Genomic DNA, 19243 nt, shown 5'->3' on the forward strand with positions numbered 1-19243 from the left:
GCTGGGCCCGTGAGCCATGGCCGCTGGGCCTGCGCGTCCGGAGCCTGTGCCCCGCAACGGGAGAGGCCACAACAGTGAGAGGCCCGCATACCGCAAAAAAAAAAAAAAAAAAAAAAAAAAAAAAAAAAAAAAAAACACCAAAAGGATATCCACTAAAATATCAACAACGCTCATGTGTGAGCAGTAGGATAAAGAATGATGTTTTTGTTTTTCTGTATTGTCCAGATTTTCTAAAAGACATGTCTATATTACAAAGAAATAACTTTTAAAATTTATAACAAGATTAATGGGATCCATATAATACAAAGCAGTTTCATGTACATTATTCCATTTGAACCTAATAATACCATAAGTCAGTTAAAACGTCAGTCAAGGAAAACCAAGCAAATGAAAGCTTAGACTCCTGAAGACAGGTAGTAAAATGGACTTTATTACAATTTTTAAAATTCCAACAGTACCGAGATAAATCAAATATTTCCTTCACTTCTCAATTTACAGATAAAAAATAAGATATTTAGAAGCATGTGTTTCAGTATTTATCAGGGAAGTCTATGACAATTACATAAAGTAACCCCAATGTCAAAAAAACCCCTGCCCCCCAAAAGATTTAATTATTTAAGAATAGTTAATGCTTATCAAAAACAACTCCAAGGAATTCCAATAATTTTCAGATAATAATAATGAAATACTGAAAACAATTTTTTACAAAGCATCTCAATATCTTAACTATTAGTATGGCTCATGGACTTTGAAAACCAGTTACCAAAATGTATCAAACACACCAAAATATAGTAATGTATTCCTTGAAAATAAATTTATGGATTTTTCTATAAACAATTTGCATTTGCCATCCACTATACTTCTGGGCTCCTTTTACACCAACTGAAATATGATAAAAATAAAAACCAAGTTCATTACTCTTAAAGCAAGTACAGTTAAAGAAAAAAATCAAATGTTCCAGTCCTATATACACTAACATTTTTAATAATCGTAACTTTAGGATCTCATTGCTCCTCCTTCTATTAGTTAGCTCAGATAATTAAAATTTCACCATATACACATCTCAATGTTCACTAACACCCTGGAGATTCAGAAGCAATATAACAGTGGAAAGAGGGCTCAACTAGTCTGGGCTCTCTATCTATTTTAATGGATCCTGACAAGTGAATTTCTGGCTTTGGTCACTTCAACTAAAAAACTAGATCCAGATCAGAGATGCCTATTTGTACACCAAAGTGAATAGGGTAAAGGTATTCCTAAGATAGTGACCTTCTGCAGTCTTTGTGTAACTGTTTACAGTCTGGGCTATCAGAGCCCCTAAGCTGGCTGCCTCTGGCCTTGAGCAGCCTCTTCTGGTTATCCCATTGTGTAATACAAATACCACTTTAAATATGTGCCAGTGCTTTCCAACCTTTACTGGTATAGATCAGGATTTCTCAATCTCAGCATTACTGATATTTGGGCCAAGTCTGTTGTGGGGTGGCTTTCGCCCATATTGTATGAGGTTTAGTAGCATCCCTGACCTCCACTCACTAGATGCTAGTAGTGCCCCAACTCCCCACTCGTGACAACAAAAAATGTCTCTAGACATTGTCAATGTCTCTTGAGGGATAAAATCACATCTACTTGAGATATTGCTCCTAGGAAATATCTACTATCACTTCTAATTCAAAAATATAAAAGTTCTAACATATTTAGGATGAAAGTCTTCAGAGAAACTGTCTAAAAACCTAATTAACCACTTCAGCAAAATGAATCAACAAATAATGCACTGTATACTTACCAACTCTGCTATAAAGCAGCTGTATGCTTGTAAGCTGAATATCAAAGGAATCATAAGCTCTATGCATTATCTCTTCAAGTTTCGCCCCACCTTGTTTTAAATCTGGTAATTCTGAACGAATTTTACTTGTCACCTTGAAGATAATTTTAATAATTTAAATTACTTCAAAATGAAAATATAAAGTTTTATCTTTCAGACTATAATATAAAAATTTAACAGGAGGAGATAAACTCACAAGCTGACATACATTATAAGACTATTAGAAATGTCTTTATCCATGACATATATAATGAGAAGGCCAGGTATAAAGTTTTACATATTAAGTTATATTTTCCAATCATTTATATTAAAAAAGGGGAACAAAGCCAGTCCTGGTAAATAATAGATCTAAAAATTTTTTTAATCTGCTAAGAAGCCTTTTTATTAAAAGCAAAATTAAGAGACAAATATAACTTACAAAATGTTTCCATGGCACGATGACAGATATTTAGATAACTTTATAAGAAGAAGTGAGAGCCCACAATTAAATATTAGTGTACCTGAATTTTAGTTCCAGCTCTGCCATTTATGCAACCCCAAGCAAGTTATAGTTGTACTTCCCCTTGCTTGGTATACTATGCATACTACTGTTTTCACTCAAGTATCCTGGAGATCACTTCACAGTAGTATATAAAGATCTTATTAATTCATATTTATACATATATATATATATGTATACACACACACATACATGTATGTGTATATATATTTTTTATTTTTCCCTTTATTTTACATAGTTCATGTGAAGTAGACAGTCAAAATTGATTATCTGTTTGAAAGGTAATAAATTTTAGGCAAAAGGTTAAGCAAATTGCCTCAGGTCATAAAACTAGAGAGATACCCTTCTGACCACTATACCTTTCCACTGGCTGTTTCCACTATACCGTACTGCCCATAAACCAATTCCATAACTAAGTTCAAATATGAATAATTATCTGTATAAAATTTTATTATAAATGTAAATCCAGCAGTGTCTACATAATTACTAACTGAAGAGTAATATATATATATATATATATATATATATATATATATATATATATATATATATATATATATATATATAAAATAAGGAGAATGTCAATATTAAGGAAAGGCACGTATTTGTTAGGTAGCCAGAAAGAGCATTCCAATATTATCCATCCCTTCTGGGTCGTTAAATTGTTAAAGTTATTCCTCTACATTTCATGATCTGGAGTACTGCTGTCCAACAGAACTTTCTATGATGATGGAATTGTTCTCCATCTGTTCTAATACAGTAGCCACTAGCCATCTGTGACTATTAAACACTTGAATGTGGCTAATGTAACTAAGGAACTGAATTTTTTAAAATTTTAATCAACTTAAACAAATACACGTGGCCAGTGGGTACCATACCGAACAGCATAGATCTAGAAACACCGAAAGAAACGTATTCTCTACTCAATACTGAGGGGAAAAATCATACATAATTGAATAAGAAGCAAAATGCAAGAAGACCATCTCTCAATTTTAGGATTATTTAATAGAAATATTAAAATGCCAATATCTAAAGTATATACACAAAAAATTTCAGAAGGATGAATATATATTTGATTACTTCCAGAACTCCCCTTCATTCTACACACTTTAATTGACCAAGTAATAAATTTAAATTGAAAAGGAAATAAACTCCTCAAGCATTACTCTCAAATTTTATAAATATAATTCTTAGGTTCACCTCTGACCTTCAGCATTCAGTTGGTCATTTTCCTATTAGAAATGTAGGGAAACTATCTAATTAAATGAAACTTCACTTTACTTGCCAGAAGGGAAGATTCCTCAAATCCTAGTTTCTGCTATTAAGCTAAAAATATACCAAATCAAACCTCTAAAAACCAAAATACATCTTAAACAAAGAAACACCATAAGTGGCATATTATAAAATAATTATTAGTAGTATATACCTTTAGATGACCAAGATCCAAAAGAAGCAGATTTGATGTAGGGTTAAAAATTCCATCTTGTGGGATAATAATATATGAAGCCTTCAAATTAATTTTGAGATCAAGAACTTTCTGTGTCTCAATAATATACAGCAGACCTGCATAAAAGTTAAATCTTTAAAATGAATTGTTTTCACAAATTACTCAAGAAATAGAGAATCATTAAACACATGAATTGGTAGCACAACCTTAAAATAATGTGAAATTAGTATTAATTTTAAAATAAACTTGAGCAAAATATTTTCAATATAAAGTAAGATATTTGTTAGTCAATGTGTATACTCATTAAATATAACTGAGTACAAAACTGGAATACTTCTTCAAAAAGAAGTTTTTGACCCATAAACCCAATTTGGGAAAACTGGGGAGATACACATCTAAAAAAATTAAGTTACATGAAATATTAGAATCTATATAATTCTTCCCAATTCGTGAACTTAATACAGCTACTTCTACCATACTGAACAATGATACTTGATCTTTATATTACTCTGAGACAACGAAAATCCTGGATTATTAAATCATCTTCAATAAAACTGTATGTAAACCAGAAAAAGCAATCAGAACTTTCTATGAAAATGGATGAATCTACCAAAGTGAATTTTAACTAAGATAAAGTCTTGAACTTATACTAAAACATTTAACTAGATTTCTAAATCTTGGTAACATGAATAAATAGGTAGGCAAACCTACTCTTCCACTAAAAGCAACAAAAATGGTTGGATATAAAGCAAAACAAACAAACAGCAACAACGAAACCTACTAAAAACACTAAGAGGAGGCAAGAAAGTAAGGATCTATGAAGCCAAAAATCAGATTGAAAGAGAAAACCTAACAGATTTAAATGGGAGCCATAAAAATTTTATCCTGAGACCATTTTCTGCACTTGGTAAACTCTGGAACTCCTTTCCATAGCCTCACAGAGTATAAAGAACAGATGACAGGGCTTCCCTGGTGGTGCAGTGGTTGAGAATCTGCCTGCCAATGCAGGGGACATAGGTTCGAGCCCTGGTCTGGGAAGATCCCACATGCCGCGGAGCAATTAGGCCTGTGAGCCACAACTACTGAGCCTGTGTGCCTGGAGCTTGTGCTCTGCAACGAGAGGCCGCGACAGTGAGAGGCCTGTGCACCGCGATGAAGAGTGGCCCCTGCTCGCCGCAACTAGAGAAAGCCCACACACAGAAACGAAGACCCAACACAGCCAAAAATAAAAATAAATAAATAAATAAAAAAGAAAAAGAACAGATGACAAAAATGAGGAGTCTACGGCTTCCCTGGTGGCGCAGTGGTTGAGAGTCCGCCTGCCGATGCAGGGGACACGGGTTTGTGCCCCCGTCCGGGAAGATCCCACATGCCGCGGAGCGGCTGGGCCCATGAGCCATGGCCGCTGAGCCTGCGCATCCGGAGCCTGTGCTCCGCGACGGGAGAGGCCACAGCAGTGAGAGGCCCACGTACCACAAAAAAAAAAAAAAAAAAAAAAATGAGTCTAGCAGGAGTTCTTTTCATAAATCTGGGATCTAAAAGGTACATACTCAAAGTAAGAGTAATCCATAAGTTAAACCTCCCTGTCCCTAAAACCTACCCATAGAATGCAAAGAATGTCTCTGAGAAAAACTGGGAAAAAGGGGTCGTCTTCCTGTGAATCATAATCACAATACAGTCCTCGAGTGGATATGTAGCACAACTTTTGTCATTCCAAAATATCTCAAGTAATGACTTTAGATAGTGGTCCCACCAACATGCTCGAGATACCTGGCAGGAAAAAATGAAATTCTTCCCTGAATGAAAGTCCATTTATCCTAGACTTCAGGGAATTCTCCCAAATAATTTTCCAATAAAAATGAGCAGCTCACAATCAAAACTCAACAAAAAGACAAAGGTTAACATGAATATAAGAAACAGCAGAAATAAAAGAGAGGAGAAATAAAAACACAAAAGTCTTAACATAATGGAACTGAAGAGATAATTATCTGGTGAGACAATATAAAATAACTATACAGTTGACCCTTGAACAACACAGGTGAGTCCACTTACACAAGAATATTTTTCAAAAGTAAATATTTACATTACTACATGGTGTCTGGTTGGCTGAATCTGGGGATCTGGAAGAACTACAGATACAGACGGCCAACTGCAGATTATACACAGATTAACTCTCGCATTATTCAAGGGTCAACTGTGCTTACAATGTTTGAAGAAATAAAAGACAAGTTTGAATATATCCATGGGAAAGAGAACTATAAAGAATAAAAAATCAGATTTTAAATATAACAAAGCAGAATTCCTAAAATGAAAATATAATCATTGAAAGTAAACACAATGAAAAAAAAAAAAGAAAGTAAACACAATGGGAAGATTATTAAGCACATTAGACAGCTGAAGAGGGATTCAGTAAAAATCAGAAGATAAATTAAAGGAAATTACCCAGCATGCAACAGAGGAAAAACAGATGGAAAGAAAACAAAATATATAAGTTAAGAATGACAGAGTAAAATAAGCTAAAATATATTTAGCCAGAGTTCCAGAAGAAGAGAATCAAGAGAAAAAAATCTGAAGAGTTAATGGCTAGAAATTTTCCAGATGGATTTTCTAGAAATAATGAAATCTACCAATCCTCAGATTGGTCCACAGTTGGATACATCATACTGAACCTATAGAATATAAAAGATAAAAACACCTTAAATGTAAAAGAAAAAGGATAATCTACAAAGAAACAGCAAACACACTAACACCTGAATTTTCAACATCAGTAACAGGAGCCAAAAGACAGTAGAATGGTCACTTCAGTGTGCTAAGAACAATATAATCATCAACTCTGAATTACATATCCAGTAAAAAAAATATCCTTCAAAACTGAGAACAATTACTTTCAGACCAAAACCAAACGATACAACAAACAAAAAAGTTTGCCATCAGCAGACTCTCAATAAAGAAAACAATGTATAAATGAACTACCGAAAGAAAGGAAATAATCCCAGATAAAGGGTGTTAAGTTCAAATAGGAATGAAGAGCAAAGAAAGTAGTTGATATATAGGTAATTATAAACCAATGCATTGACTCTACAAACAAAAATTTTTCTATGAAGTTAAAACAAGAAAAAACTAACAATAGCATGTAAGTAATGAGGATGGTGAAAGGAGTTAAAGTGTTCTAAAGTGTTCCTTGCAATGATTGGGAGAAGGTAAAATGTTTTATTACATTTTATCTCAACAAAAATTTGTGTTTTAATTACTACAGTAAAAAGAGAAAGAGAATATTTAAGTTTCAAATGGTACAAGGGTGGGAGTGGAGGAAGTAATGCTAAAATTTATCCAAAGGCAGGAAAGAAAAGTCAAGAAATATGACTGTCAGTATCACAGCTTGAAAAACATCCCAAAATATGTTGTTGACATGACACATCTAAAAATAAAGATAGAGGGAAAAAGTAAGTAAAAGAATAAAAAAACTTATAGCAGGCAAATTATAACCAAAAAAAACCCTAGAATATCCATACTAATATCAGAACAAAAAAAGAAAAAATATTAAAAAATTAAAGCATTACTAAAAATATTGACAACTTCATACAGATAAAAAATTTGGTTCATTGGGAAAAAAATATCTCTGCATGTAAGTAATATAGCACCAAACTCTATAAGGAAGAAAATTAAAGATCTACATGAAATAGACAAATCCAAATGCAAAGTTTGGTGTTCTTCATATATTTCTCTAAATAACTGTTAGAATATGGTGAAACAAGAAGGAAAAAATTCCAGTAAGGATACAAAAGATTTGAAGTACATGATAAACAAATGTGACTTAAAGGATATGTATAGATATTAAAAAGATATGCTTTTCAAACATATATGGAATATTTTTTAAATTACCATATATTGAGCCAGAAAGCAAGTCTCAACAAACTACAAAGCATCAAAAACCAGAGATCATCTCTATAGTCCACTATATTTTGAAAATGGAATCTCTAATTTAAAATCTTCCCCAAAGAAATCTCCAAACCCAAATTATGCCAAACACTGAAAGAAGAAATGAGACCCAACAAACCAATTGGCTGAACAAACCAATCTTACACAAATTCTCCAAAGAATAAAAGATGCAACTTTTATTTTCTGAGGCCAATATACTAAAATCTGGAAGTCATTACAAGAAAGGAAAATGACAGGCCAGTTTCTGTCATAAACAGAATTTCAAAAATCCTAAAAAAATTTTTGCAATTAACTTGAATGTGGTACATAGGTTAGACCTTTCTAAGTGTAAGAAATGATTATCATTATATCTAAATTTAAATATAAAGGTACCAAATTAGCTTCAACTAAAACTGTATCTAGTCTAGAAATATAAACTCAAAAAATACTTTACCAAAATCAGCATAACATGACTGAAAGTTTAGTATAGGATAAGTACTTAATTCACCAACATTAATACTGGCATTTACCTGCTGCTGTCTTATCACGAAATTCTTCAAGTTTTGTCAAAGTCACTGAAGTCAGCTGTGCTAGATTTACCTCTTTTGGAGGTCTGAAGAATTCCACTATACTATTTACTGTTCTCTGTTAAAATAAGCATCATTAACATGAGGCACAAACGCAAGGCAAATTGAAATATATTAAAACTTAGGAATTACAAAAATGCTTACTGCATCATATAGCATTTCTAAAGGTTCAGCTTCTATGATACACCTTTGAGCAACAGTTTCATCTAATGGATTTATCTCAAATATAATTCGCAAGAGTGATGCAGCATCATCCAATGAAGACAGGAGGCGGGGTTTTGTTGAATTATCTGGTAAGCCAGTAATATGAAATGAACCTATTTTGGTTTCGAATCTGCATGAAAAAAGATAGGACAGAAATTAGCAATCAGTACAATTTTAAGGTATTTTTCAAATTAAAAATAATAAAATAAAAATAAAAACAATTGCACTTTAGGGCTTCCCTGGTGGCGCAGTGGTTAAGAATCCACCTGCCAATGCAGTGGACACAGGTTTGAGCCCTGGTCCAGGAAGATCCCACATGCCACAGACCTACTGAGCCCACAAGCCACAACTACTGAGCCTGCGAGCCACAACTACTGAAGCCCGTGCGCCTAGAGCCCCTGCTCCGCAACACAAGAAGCCACTGCCAACGAGAGGCCCGCACACTGCAACGAAGAGCAGCCCCCACTTCCTGCAACTAAAGGAAGCCCGCACATAGCAACAAAGACCCAACATAGCCAAAAATTAAAATAAATTTATTTTAAAAAAAAATTTCACTTTGCATTTCTTGCTACTCCATTCCATGCACACTGAAGAAAATACACAACTATTAGATCTAAACTGACATAGATTAGTTCACAAAGAACTCTATTCACATGTTGATTTCCAGATTAAGAAGCTTTTGAAGGGTCAGGGGTTTCTGGTTCCCTATGAAAGGAGTCTGAAGTCACCACTCCATATTAACAACAAGTAAAAGGCTGAACAAACCAAAAAATCAACAACTCTTCTTCGATATGTAAGAGAGGGGAGTACACAGGGCAAACTGCTGCCCCTAAGACGGAAGACACAGACAGGGAGTGCAGTCATGGCTTACCAGAGCAGAGATCTGCAAAAAGGAAACCACCACGGACACTAGAGCCAAGGTTGAAAAACCTAAACTGTAACTGAATTGCTGGAAACTTAGTGTGGACAACTCGGAGAGTTAAAAACTCCAGAGGGAACTATTACCTGACACCGGGCAGAATGGCCATCATCAAAAAATCGACAAACAATAAATGCTGGAGAGGGTGTGGAGGAAAGGGAACCTTCCTACACTGCTGGTGGGAATGTAAAATGGTACAGCCACTATGGAGAACTGTATGCAGGTTCCTTAAAAAACTAAAAATAGAGCTACCAGATGACCCAGCAATCCCACTCCTAGGCATATAACCAGAGAAAACCACAATTGGAAAGGATGAATGCACCCTGATGTTCACTGCAGCACTAGTTACAATAGCCAGGACACAGAAGCAACCTAAATGTCCACTGACAGAGGAATGGATAAAGAAGACATGATACATATATACAATGGAATATTACTCAGCCATAAAAAGGAATGAAACAGTGCCATTTGTGGAGACATGAATGGACCTAGAGATTGTCATACAGAGTGAAGTAAGTCAGAAAGAGAAAAACAAATACTGTATAATATCACTTATACGTGGAATCTAGAAAAATGGTACAGGTGAACTTATTGGCTAAGTAGAAATAAGAGTCACAGATGTAGAGACCTTATGGTTACCAAGGGTGGGGGAGAAGGGGGACGAATTGGGAGATTGAGATTGACATATATACACTACTATGTATAAAATAGATAACTAATGAGAACCTACTGTTTAGCACAGGGAACCCTACTCAATGATCTGTGGTGACCTAAATGTGAAGGAAATTTTAAAAAGAGTCAGAAACTAACACAATATTGTAAAGCAACTATACTCCAATGAAAATTAATTAAAATAAAAAACTCTAAGGGGACCCAGCCACAGGGGAGTCCCCCAAATAATATGAGATACACCTCCAAGAATTCGACCAGGTTCCCACAGTAAATATTGGAAAAATATCCCCTCCTCAGTTAAGTGGAGAGGACGATGAACCATTCAAAAATATGCCAGAGCACTCTGTTGTTCTTAGCAAGGGCTGCCCTCTGGAGACACAAGTTAAGTAGAGCCTTACCTAATGGGGTATTATCAGAGCCAAAATGACCAAAGGAAGGGAAATATCCAACTCCAGTCAAGTCTACCACTCCATATGGGGGGAGGGAAATACCCAACTCCAGCCCATACTGCCCATTCTATCCCCGCTAAGTGGGTAGGGGAAAAATCTGAGACACTGTTGTTAAGTTCACAGTACAGAAGCACAGGCTCATTCAAAGACTGAGAGCTCATCACAGAACTACAAAACTCTTCCCTTTCTCCCACATCTTATAACCAAATTATTAAGGACCTATTTACAGCAATTCCTTTTACCCAGTATATAATGTCTGGCTATCAGGAAAAAATAACAAGGCATACAAAAAGGCAAAAAACACAATTTGAAGTGACAGAGCAAGCATCAGAACCAAACATGGCAGGGATGCTGGAATTACATGACTAGAAATTTAAAGCAACTACAATTAATATGTCCAACGGTTAATATGTCTAACAGATAAAGTAGACAATCTGCAAGAGCAGATGAACAATGCAAACAGAGGGATGGAAATCCTAAGAAAACCAAAAATGAATGCTAAAGATAAAAATCACTGTAACAAGAATGACTTTGATGGGTTTATTAGGAGACTGCACAGTTACACAGCTAAGGAAATCCCTGAGCTGGAGAATAGATCAGAAAAATACAGAAAGCATTTCTAAAAAATCAGAATAGAATACCCATGCATAACTACGAAAGTTGTACTGTACAAGTAATGGGAATACCAGAAGGAGAAGAGAGAAAGGAACAGAAGAAATATTTCAATCAATAATGATTGAGAATTTCTCCAAATTAATATCAGATACCAAATAGCAGATTTAGGAAGCTCAGAGAACATCAAGCAGAATAAATGCTAAAAAAAAAACCCCACAAAACAAAAAGCAAAAAAACCCCACTGCACCTAGGCATATTTTCAAACTACAAAGAATCAAATATAAAGAAAAAAAATCCTAAAAAGAGCTAGAGGGGAAAAAAATCCTTACTTATAGAGAAGCAAAGGTAAGAATTACTTCCACATTCTCAGAAACCATACTAGCAAGAACAGGGTATAATAAGTATTTTAAAGTGTAAGAGCAAAAAACTCTAAACTAGAATTCTGTACCCCGTGAACTTTCCCTCCAAAAGTAAAGAAGAAATAAAGACTTCCTCAGACAAACAAAAATGGAGAAAAATTGTTGTCATTAGACCTGCCTTTCCAGAAATATTAAAAGTAGTTACATAGAGAGAAGAAAATAAATGTAAGTTGGAAACTCAGATTACATAAAGAAAGAGCACTGAAGTAGGAAAGTGAGGGTAAAATACAAACATTTAATTGTCCTAACAGATTATTAGTATGTTCATTGTTAATAATCTAACAGTGTATTGAATAACAGGAATGACACAAGGGATCAGAGGAAGGAATTAAGATATTTTGTTATTACTGGGTACTCACATTACCTGTGAAATAGTATAGTATTATTTCAAAGCAGATTTAGATCAGTTGTTTAAGAAAAAAAAAAAAAATGAAATTGAGTTATTTGTAGTGAGATGGATGGACCTAGCGTCTGTCATACAGAGTGAAGTAAGTCAGAAAGAGAAAAACAAATACCGTATGTTAACACATATATACGGAGTCTAAAAAACAACAAAAAAAAGACAGGTCATGAAGAACCTAGGGACAAGACAGGAATAAAGACACAGACCTACTAGAGAATGGACTTGAGGATACGGGAGGGGTAAGGGTAAGCTGGGATAAAATGAGAGAGTGGCATGGACATACATACACTACCAAACATAAAATAGATAGCTAGTGGGAAGCAGCCACACAGCACAGGGAGATCAGCTCGGTGCTTTGTGACCACCTAGAGGTGTGGGATAGGGAGGGTGGGAGGGAGGGAGGGAGACACAAGAGGGAAGAGAAATGGGGACATATGTATATGTATAACTGATTCACTTTGTTATAAAGCAGAAACTAACAGACCATTGTAAAGCAATTATACTCCAATAAAGACTTTTTTTTTTTTAAAAAGAAAGGGGCTTCCCTAGTGGCGCAGTGGTTGAGAGTCCGCCTGCCAATGCAGGGGACACAGGTTCGTGCCCCAGTCCAGGAAGATCCCACGTGCCACAGAGCAGCTGGGCCTGTGAGCCATGGCCACTGAGCCTGCACATCTGGAGCCTGTACTCCACAACAGGAGAGGCCACAGCAGTGAGAGGCCCGTGTACCGCAAAAAAAAAAAGAAAACAGGTATTCCACAATAAAGATGTTAAAAAAAAATTAAATAAATAAAAAGGCAAAAAAAAAAAAGCTATACATACTACTATATATAAAATAGATATCTAATGAAGACCTACTGAATAACACAGGGAACTCTACTCAATACTCTTTAATGACCTATATGGGAAAAGAATCTAGAAAAGAGTGTATATGTATAAGTTTTTCACTTTGCTGCACAGCAGAAACTAACACATTTTAAATCAACTATACTCCAATAAAAATTAAACATTTTTTAAAAAATTAAAATAAAACAAACAAAAAAGTATATTAAATGCTCTAGGGCAACCACTAAAAAAAGTTTAAAAAATTTTAACTGATGTGCCAAGAAAAGAGAGAAAATGGAATCATACAAAATGTTCAATTAAACTGCAAAACGAAGAAAAGACATGGTAGACAAAAACAGGAACAAAGAACAAGGGCAATAAATAGAAAACAGTAACAATTATAGTAGATATTACTTTTAAGAAAATAAGAAAATAAGCCACAGAATAGGAGAAAATATTTGCAAACAACACATCTGATAAGGACCTGTTATCTAAAATATATAAAGAACACTTTAAACTCAACAAGAAGAAAACAGACAACACAATTAAAAAATGGGCTAAAGATCTTAACAGACACCTCACCAAGTAAGACTGACAAATAAGCATATGAAAAGATGCTCTACGTCATATGTCATCACGGAAATGAAAATTAAAACAACAGTGACATACAACTACATACATATTAGAATGGCCAAAATCTGGAATAATGACAACACCAAGTAATGACAAGGATGTAGATGGAGCAATAGGAACTCTCATACATTGCTGGTGGGAATTCAAAATGGTACAGTCACTTTAGAAGAAAGTTTGGTGGTTTCTTACAAAATTAAGCATATTTTTACCATGTGATCCAACAATCGGCTCCTTGATATTTACCCAAAGGAGCTGAAAACTTATGTCCGTATAAAACCTACACAGCTGTTTACAGCAGCTATATTCATAACTGCCAAAACGTAGAAGCAACCAAGATGCCCTTCAATAGGTGAATGGATAAACAAACTGTGGTACATCCAGACAATGTAATGTTATTAAGTGCTAAAAACCATGAGTTATCAATTCATGAAAAGACATATAGGAAGCTTAAATGCATATCACTAAGTGAAAGAAGCCAGGCTACACACTGTATGATTTCAACTACAGGGCATTCTAAAAAAGGCAAAACTATGAACACAGTAAAACAATCAGTGGTTGGGGGAGTGAGTAAGGAATGAATAGCAGAACGGAGGATTTTTAGAGCAGTGAAAATACTGTGTGTGATACTGTAACAATGGACGCTCGTCATTCTATGTTGTCCATACCACAGAATGTACAACAAGAGTGCACCATGATGTAAACTATGGACTTTGGGTGATTATGCCAGTGTAGGTTCATTTTTAGTAAAAATGTACTATTCTGGTGAGTGGTGTTGATAATTGCAGGGGGGCTCTGTATGTGTAGGGGTAGAAGGTATATGAGAAATGTCTATACCTCCCTCTAAACTTTGTTGTAAACCTCAAACTGCTCTAAAATAATAAAGCCTTAAAAAAAAAAGTTAATGGATAAGTATTGTCTTTGGAAGTGACAGAAAAAGGTGCTCAAATAATCGAGTTTCTCCACTGAAATGACGATTAAACTAACAAAAACTCCCAGAATCAACTTTCTTGCAAGTCTGGAATTTAATAAAAAACTTACAGCAACCAGGGAAAAATGAAAGAGGAAAAGACAGCTGAATTTCAGAAAGATAGCACTCTGGCATTTCTGTTTATCTGCCTATCATCCCCATTCCTTAGCAAAGCATTCAATAAAATTCAACATCCATTCATGATAAAAACTCTTACCAAAGTGGGTATAGAGAGATCATATCTCAACATAATAAGAGCTATTTATGACAAACCCACAGCCAATATAATACTCAGAAGAATTCCTGCTAAAATGTAGAACAAGACAAGGATGCCCACTCTTATCACTTCTCTTCAACATAGTACTGGAAGTCCTAGCCACAGCAATCAGACAGGAAAAAGAAATAAAAGGTATTCAAATTAGTAGGGAAGAGGTAAAGTTGTCATTATATGCAGGTGACATGATACCATATACAGAAAACCCTAAAGACTCCACAAAAAAAACCTACTAGAACTGATAAACGAATTCAGCAAGGTAGTAGGATACAAGATTAGCATACAGAAATAGGTTGCATTTCTTTACACTAACAATGAAATATCAGAAGGGGAATGTAAACAAACAATTCCTTACAAAATAGCATCAAAAAATAAAATACAAAAAAAAAAAAAAAAATAAATAAAATAAAATAAAATACGTAGGAATAAACTTCACAAAGGAGGTTAATGACTCATATGCTGAAAAGTACAAAACATTAATAAAGTAAACTGAAGATGATTCAAAGAAATGGAAAGATATCCCATGCTTTTGGATTGGAAGAATATTGTTAAAATGGCCATACTACCCAAAGCAATCTACAGATTTAATGAGATCCTTATCAAATTACCCATGACATTTTTCACAGAACTAGAACAAATAATCCTAAATTTTATATGGAAGCATAAAAGACCCAGAATTGCCAAAGAAATCCTGAAGGAAAAGAACACAGCAGGAGGCATAACCCTCCCAGAATTCAGACAGTACTACAAAGCTATAGTAAACAAAACAGTGTGATACTGACACAAGGACATATGGATCAACAGAACAGAATAGACAGCCCAGAAATAAACTCACACAACTATGGTTAATTAATCTTCGACAAAGGAGGGAATATACAATGGAGAAAAGACAGTATCCTTAGCAAATAGTGTTGGGAAAATTTGGATAGCCGCACGTAAATCGATGAATTTGGAACATACTCTCACACCATACACAAAAATAAACTCAGAATGGCTTAAAGACTTAAATATAAGACATGACACCATAAAACTCCTAGAAGAGAATATAGGAAAACATTCTCTGACATAAATCATACCAATGTTTTCTTAGGTCAGTCTACCAAGGCAATAGAAATAAAAGCAAAAATAAACAAATGGGACCTAATCAAACTTACAACCTTTTGTACAGCAAAGGAAACCATAAACAATATGGAAAGACAACCTATGGACTGGGAGAAAATATTTGCAAATGATGCGACTGACAAGGGCTTAATTTCCAAAATATACAAACAGCTCATACAACTCAGTAACAATAGCAACAAAAAAACCAAAACCACTGTAAATCAAAAAATGGGCAGAAGACCTAAGTAGACATTTCTCCAAAGAAGATATACAGATGGGCAACAGGCAGATGAAAAGATGCTCAACATCACTAATTATTAGAGAAATGTAAGTCAAAACTACAACAAGGTAGCACCTCACACTAGTCAGAATGGCTATCATTAGAAAGTCTACAAATAACAAATTCTGGAAAGGGTGTGGAGAAAAGGGAACCCTCCTATACTGTTGGTGGGAAAACAGTATGGGGGTTCCTCAAAAAACTAAAACTGGAGTTTCTATATGATCCTGCAATCCACTCCTGGGCATATATCTGGAGAAAACTATAATTTGAAAAGATACATGCACCCCAATGTTCAATGCAACACTGTTTACAACAGCCAAGACATGGAAACAACCTAAGCGTCCATCAACAGAGGAATGGATAAAGAAGATGTGGTAGGTATATACAATGGAATATTACTCAGCCATAAAAAAGAATGACATAATGCCATTTGCAGCACCATGGATGGACCTAAAGATTATCATACTAAGTGAGGTAAGTCAGAAAGAGAAAGACAATCCCATACAATATCACTTATATGTGGAATCTAAAAGATGACACCAATGAACTTACCTATGAAACAGAAACAGATTCACAGACATAGAGAACAGACCTGTGGTTGCCAAGGGGTAGGGGGGAGTTTAGGATTAGTAGATGCAAACTATTATATATAGAATGCATAAACAACAAGGTCCTACTGTATGGCACAGGGAACTATATTCAGTATCCTATGATAAACCATAATGGAAAAGAATATGAAAAAGAATACATGTATGTATAACTGAGTCACTTTGCTGTACAGCAAAAATTAATACAACACTGTAAATCAACTATACTTCAATATAAGTTTTTAAAATTAAATAAAAGAAAAAAATGGGCAAAGGAATTTAATAGACAGTCCTCAAAAAAACTATACAGAAACAGCCAATAAATACATGAAAAGATGCTCAACATCATTAGCCATCAGGGAAGTGCAAATCAAAACCACAGTGAGATACTACTTTACACTCATTTAGGATGGCTGTAATCAAAAGGACAGGGAAGTGTTGGCAAGGGTGTAGCTAAATGGAAAACTCACACAATGCTGGCGGGAATGTAAAATGATGCAGCTGCTTTGGAAAACAGTCTGTCAATTCCTCAAAAAGTTAAATATAGAGTTACCATTTGAGGCAACAATTCCACTCCTAGGTATATAAACCCAAGAAAACTTGAAACTTGTCCATACAAAATACTGTCCATTAATTTTCATAGCAGCATTTTTCATAGTAGCAAAAAAGTGGAAACAAACCAAAAATATCCATCATCTGATGAATGGGCAAACAAAATGTGGTGTATCCATACAATGGAATATTATTTGGCAATAAAAAAGAATGAGGCACTAATTCATGCTATACCATGGATGAACCTTGAAAATATCATGCCTATTAGTAAAAGAAGCCAGACAGAGAAGGCCACATATTATATGATTCCATTAATATGAAATGCCCCAAACAAATTCTTAGAAATAGAAAGTAAATTAGTGCGACTTCCCTGGTGGTGCAGTGGTTAAGAATCCGCCCCCAATGCAGGGGACATGGGTTTGATCCCTGGGAAGATCCCACATACCATGGAGCAGCTAAGCCAGTGTGCCACAACCACTGAGCCTGCACTCTAGAGCCCGCGAGCCACAACTACTGAAGCCCATGCACCTAGAGCCCGTGCTCCACAAGAGAAGCCACCGCGACGAGAAGCCCGCAAACCACAACGAAGAGTAGCCCCCGTGCGCCACAGCTAGGGAGAGCCCATGCGCGCAGCAAGGAAGACCCAACGCAGCCAAAAATAAATAAATAAATAATTTTTTTTAAAAAAAAGAAAGTAAAATAGTTTTTACCAGACACTGGGGAGAGGGAGCAATGGGGAGTGACTGCTAATGGGTATTACTGTTTCCTTTACGGGGTGTTAAAATGTTCTGTAATTAGGTAATGATAACTGTTGTACAAGCTTGTAAATATACCATGTGGATTTGGTATACAATACAATGTGACAAAAAAGTGAATTGTACACTTTAATGGGTGCATTGTATGGTACGTGCATTATACCTCAATAAAGCTATTTTAAAACAGAAGATAAAAGAAAGACACTCCCAGATAAAAACAAAATTGTTAATGCTGTTTCTTTTTCAATACTGTGATTGCTGACATTTTTGTATTATTCTTTAGTGTCTCTCAGCATGAAGTTTTCTACTGAACATGTGTTATTTTAACAATCCCAAAATATATATATTAATGAAAAAAACTACCTTTCTAAAAATACAAAAGGACAAATTAAACCGCAGTACTCTTTACAAAATACTGTATGACTAAATTCCAATCTCACAGTGAAATATTTTCTTACGGATAAGAGAAAATAAATTAATACTTACTTAACTGCTTGTGCTCCTGGTCTTTGCACAATCAAAGTGCTAAATTCTTCCACTACAATATCTAACAGTTCAGATTTTTGTTGTTTTTCTCTTAGAATAATAGACATACTTTTCAAGTGAACAAAAAACTTCATGGCTTCAAACTAGAGTATATTCAGAGGAATAAAATGAAAAAAACTATTATATATATATATATATACAACAAATACTCCTATTTATATAGTTTATTCTTTCCAAAAACCAGAAAAATACTTCAAACACAACCCTTCGTATATTAAAGGATCACCACATAACACTAAAAAGTAGGGGACAATTTTCATCCCTACCTTGGAAACTAAAATAAATGCAATATTTATAGACTCAAAGAAAGATGACAGAACAACTCAGTAACGTATATTTCTGAAAGGATTAAAAATAGGCATATCTATCACTAAATGCTCAGGTATAAGGCAAGAAAACATTTTACTGTTTTTGGCAAGGTTGGATCAACTGCTGTTTCACTATAGCCAATTGCTTCATATAGTAAAGTTTTTTCTTCAGGTGTCAACATTTCTTCAAGACCTAAAAATCATAAAGAAGTGTTTTATGTTCTTAACTGGTAACAAGATAAAACCGACCCAAAATTTAGCTGTTTTTAATAAATTAAATGCAAATTTTACTCTCTTTTTATAATACTTTTAAGAAATTATATTCACTGAATGCTAGATGGCATTGCCAATTTTAGAAGGTTTATTCTCCCAAAACATGAATTGCTAGATACATAAATTTAGCAATATTAATTTCTAAATATTTGTATTAAGCACACAAAATAGATACCTGTATTAGGCACTTA

At 34.7% G+C, this 19243-nt stretch overlaps 1 protein-coding gene across 6 annotated transcripts in view; it reads right to left on the reverse strand.

The window, feature by feature from the left end:
• VPS13A (vacuolar protein sorting 13 homolog A) overlaps nucleotides 1-19243 on the reverse strand; it is a 236934-nt gene that overhangs the window by 166364 nt on the left and 51327 nt on the right. For all 6 annotated transcript variants that reach the window (XR_004350289.1, XR_004350290.1, XM_032634365.1 and 3 more), the window contains exons 16-21: nucleotides 18878-18972; nucleotides 18412-18554; nucleotides 8418-8607; nucleotides 8217-8331; nucleotides 3748-3884; nucleotides 1784-1916 (exon numbers count right to left, since the gene is read on the reverse strand). Coding sequence is in view for 4 of the 6 variants with exons in the window: in XM_032634365.1 (XP_032490256.1) it covers nucleotides 1784-1916; nucleotides 3748-3884; nucleotides 8217-8331; nucleotides 8418-8607; nucleotides 18412-18554; nucleotides 18878-18972 (813 nt within the window). In the remaining 2 variants the exon portion in view is untranslated. The remainder of the gene's footprint in view (nucleotides 1-1783; nucleotides 1917-3747; nucleotides 3885-8216; nucleotides 8332-8417; nucleotides 8608-18411; nucleotides 18555-18877; nucleotides 18973-19243) is intronic.

The sequence above is a fragment of the Phocoena sinus genome, chromosome 6 (assembly GCF_008692025.1).
Source record: "Phocoena sinus isolate mPhoSin1 chromosome 6, mPhoSin1.pri, whole genome shotgun sequence".
NCBI classification, from domain to species: Eukaryota; Metazoa; Chordata; class Mammalia; order Artiodactyla; family Phocoenidae; genus Phocoena; species Phocoena sinus.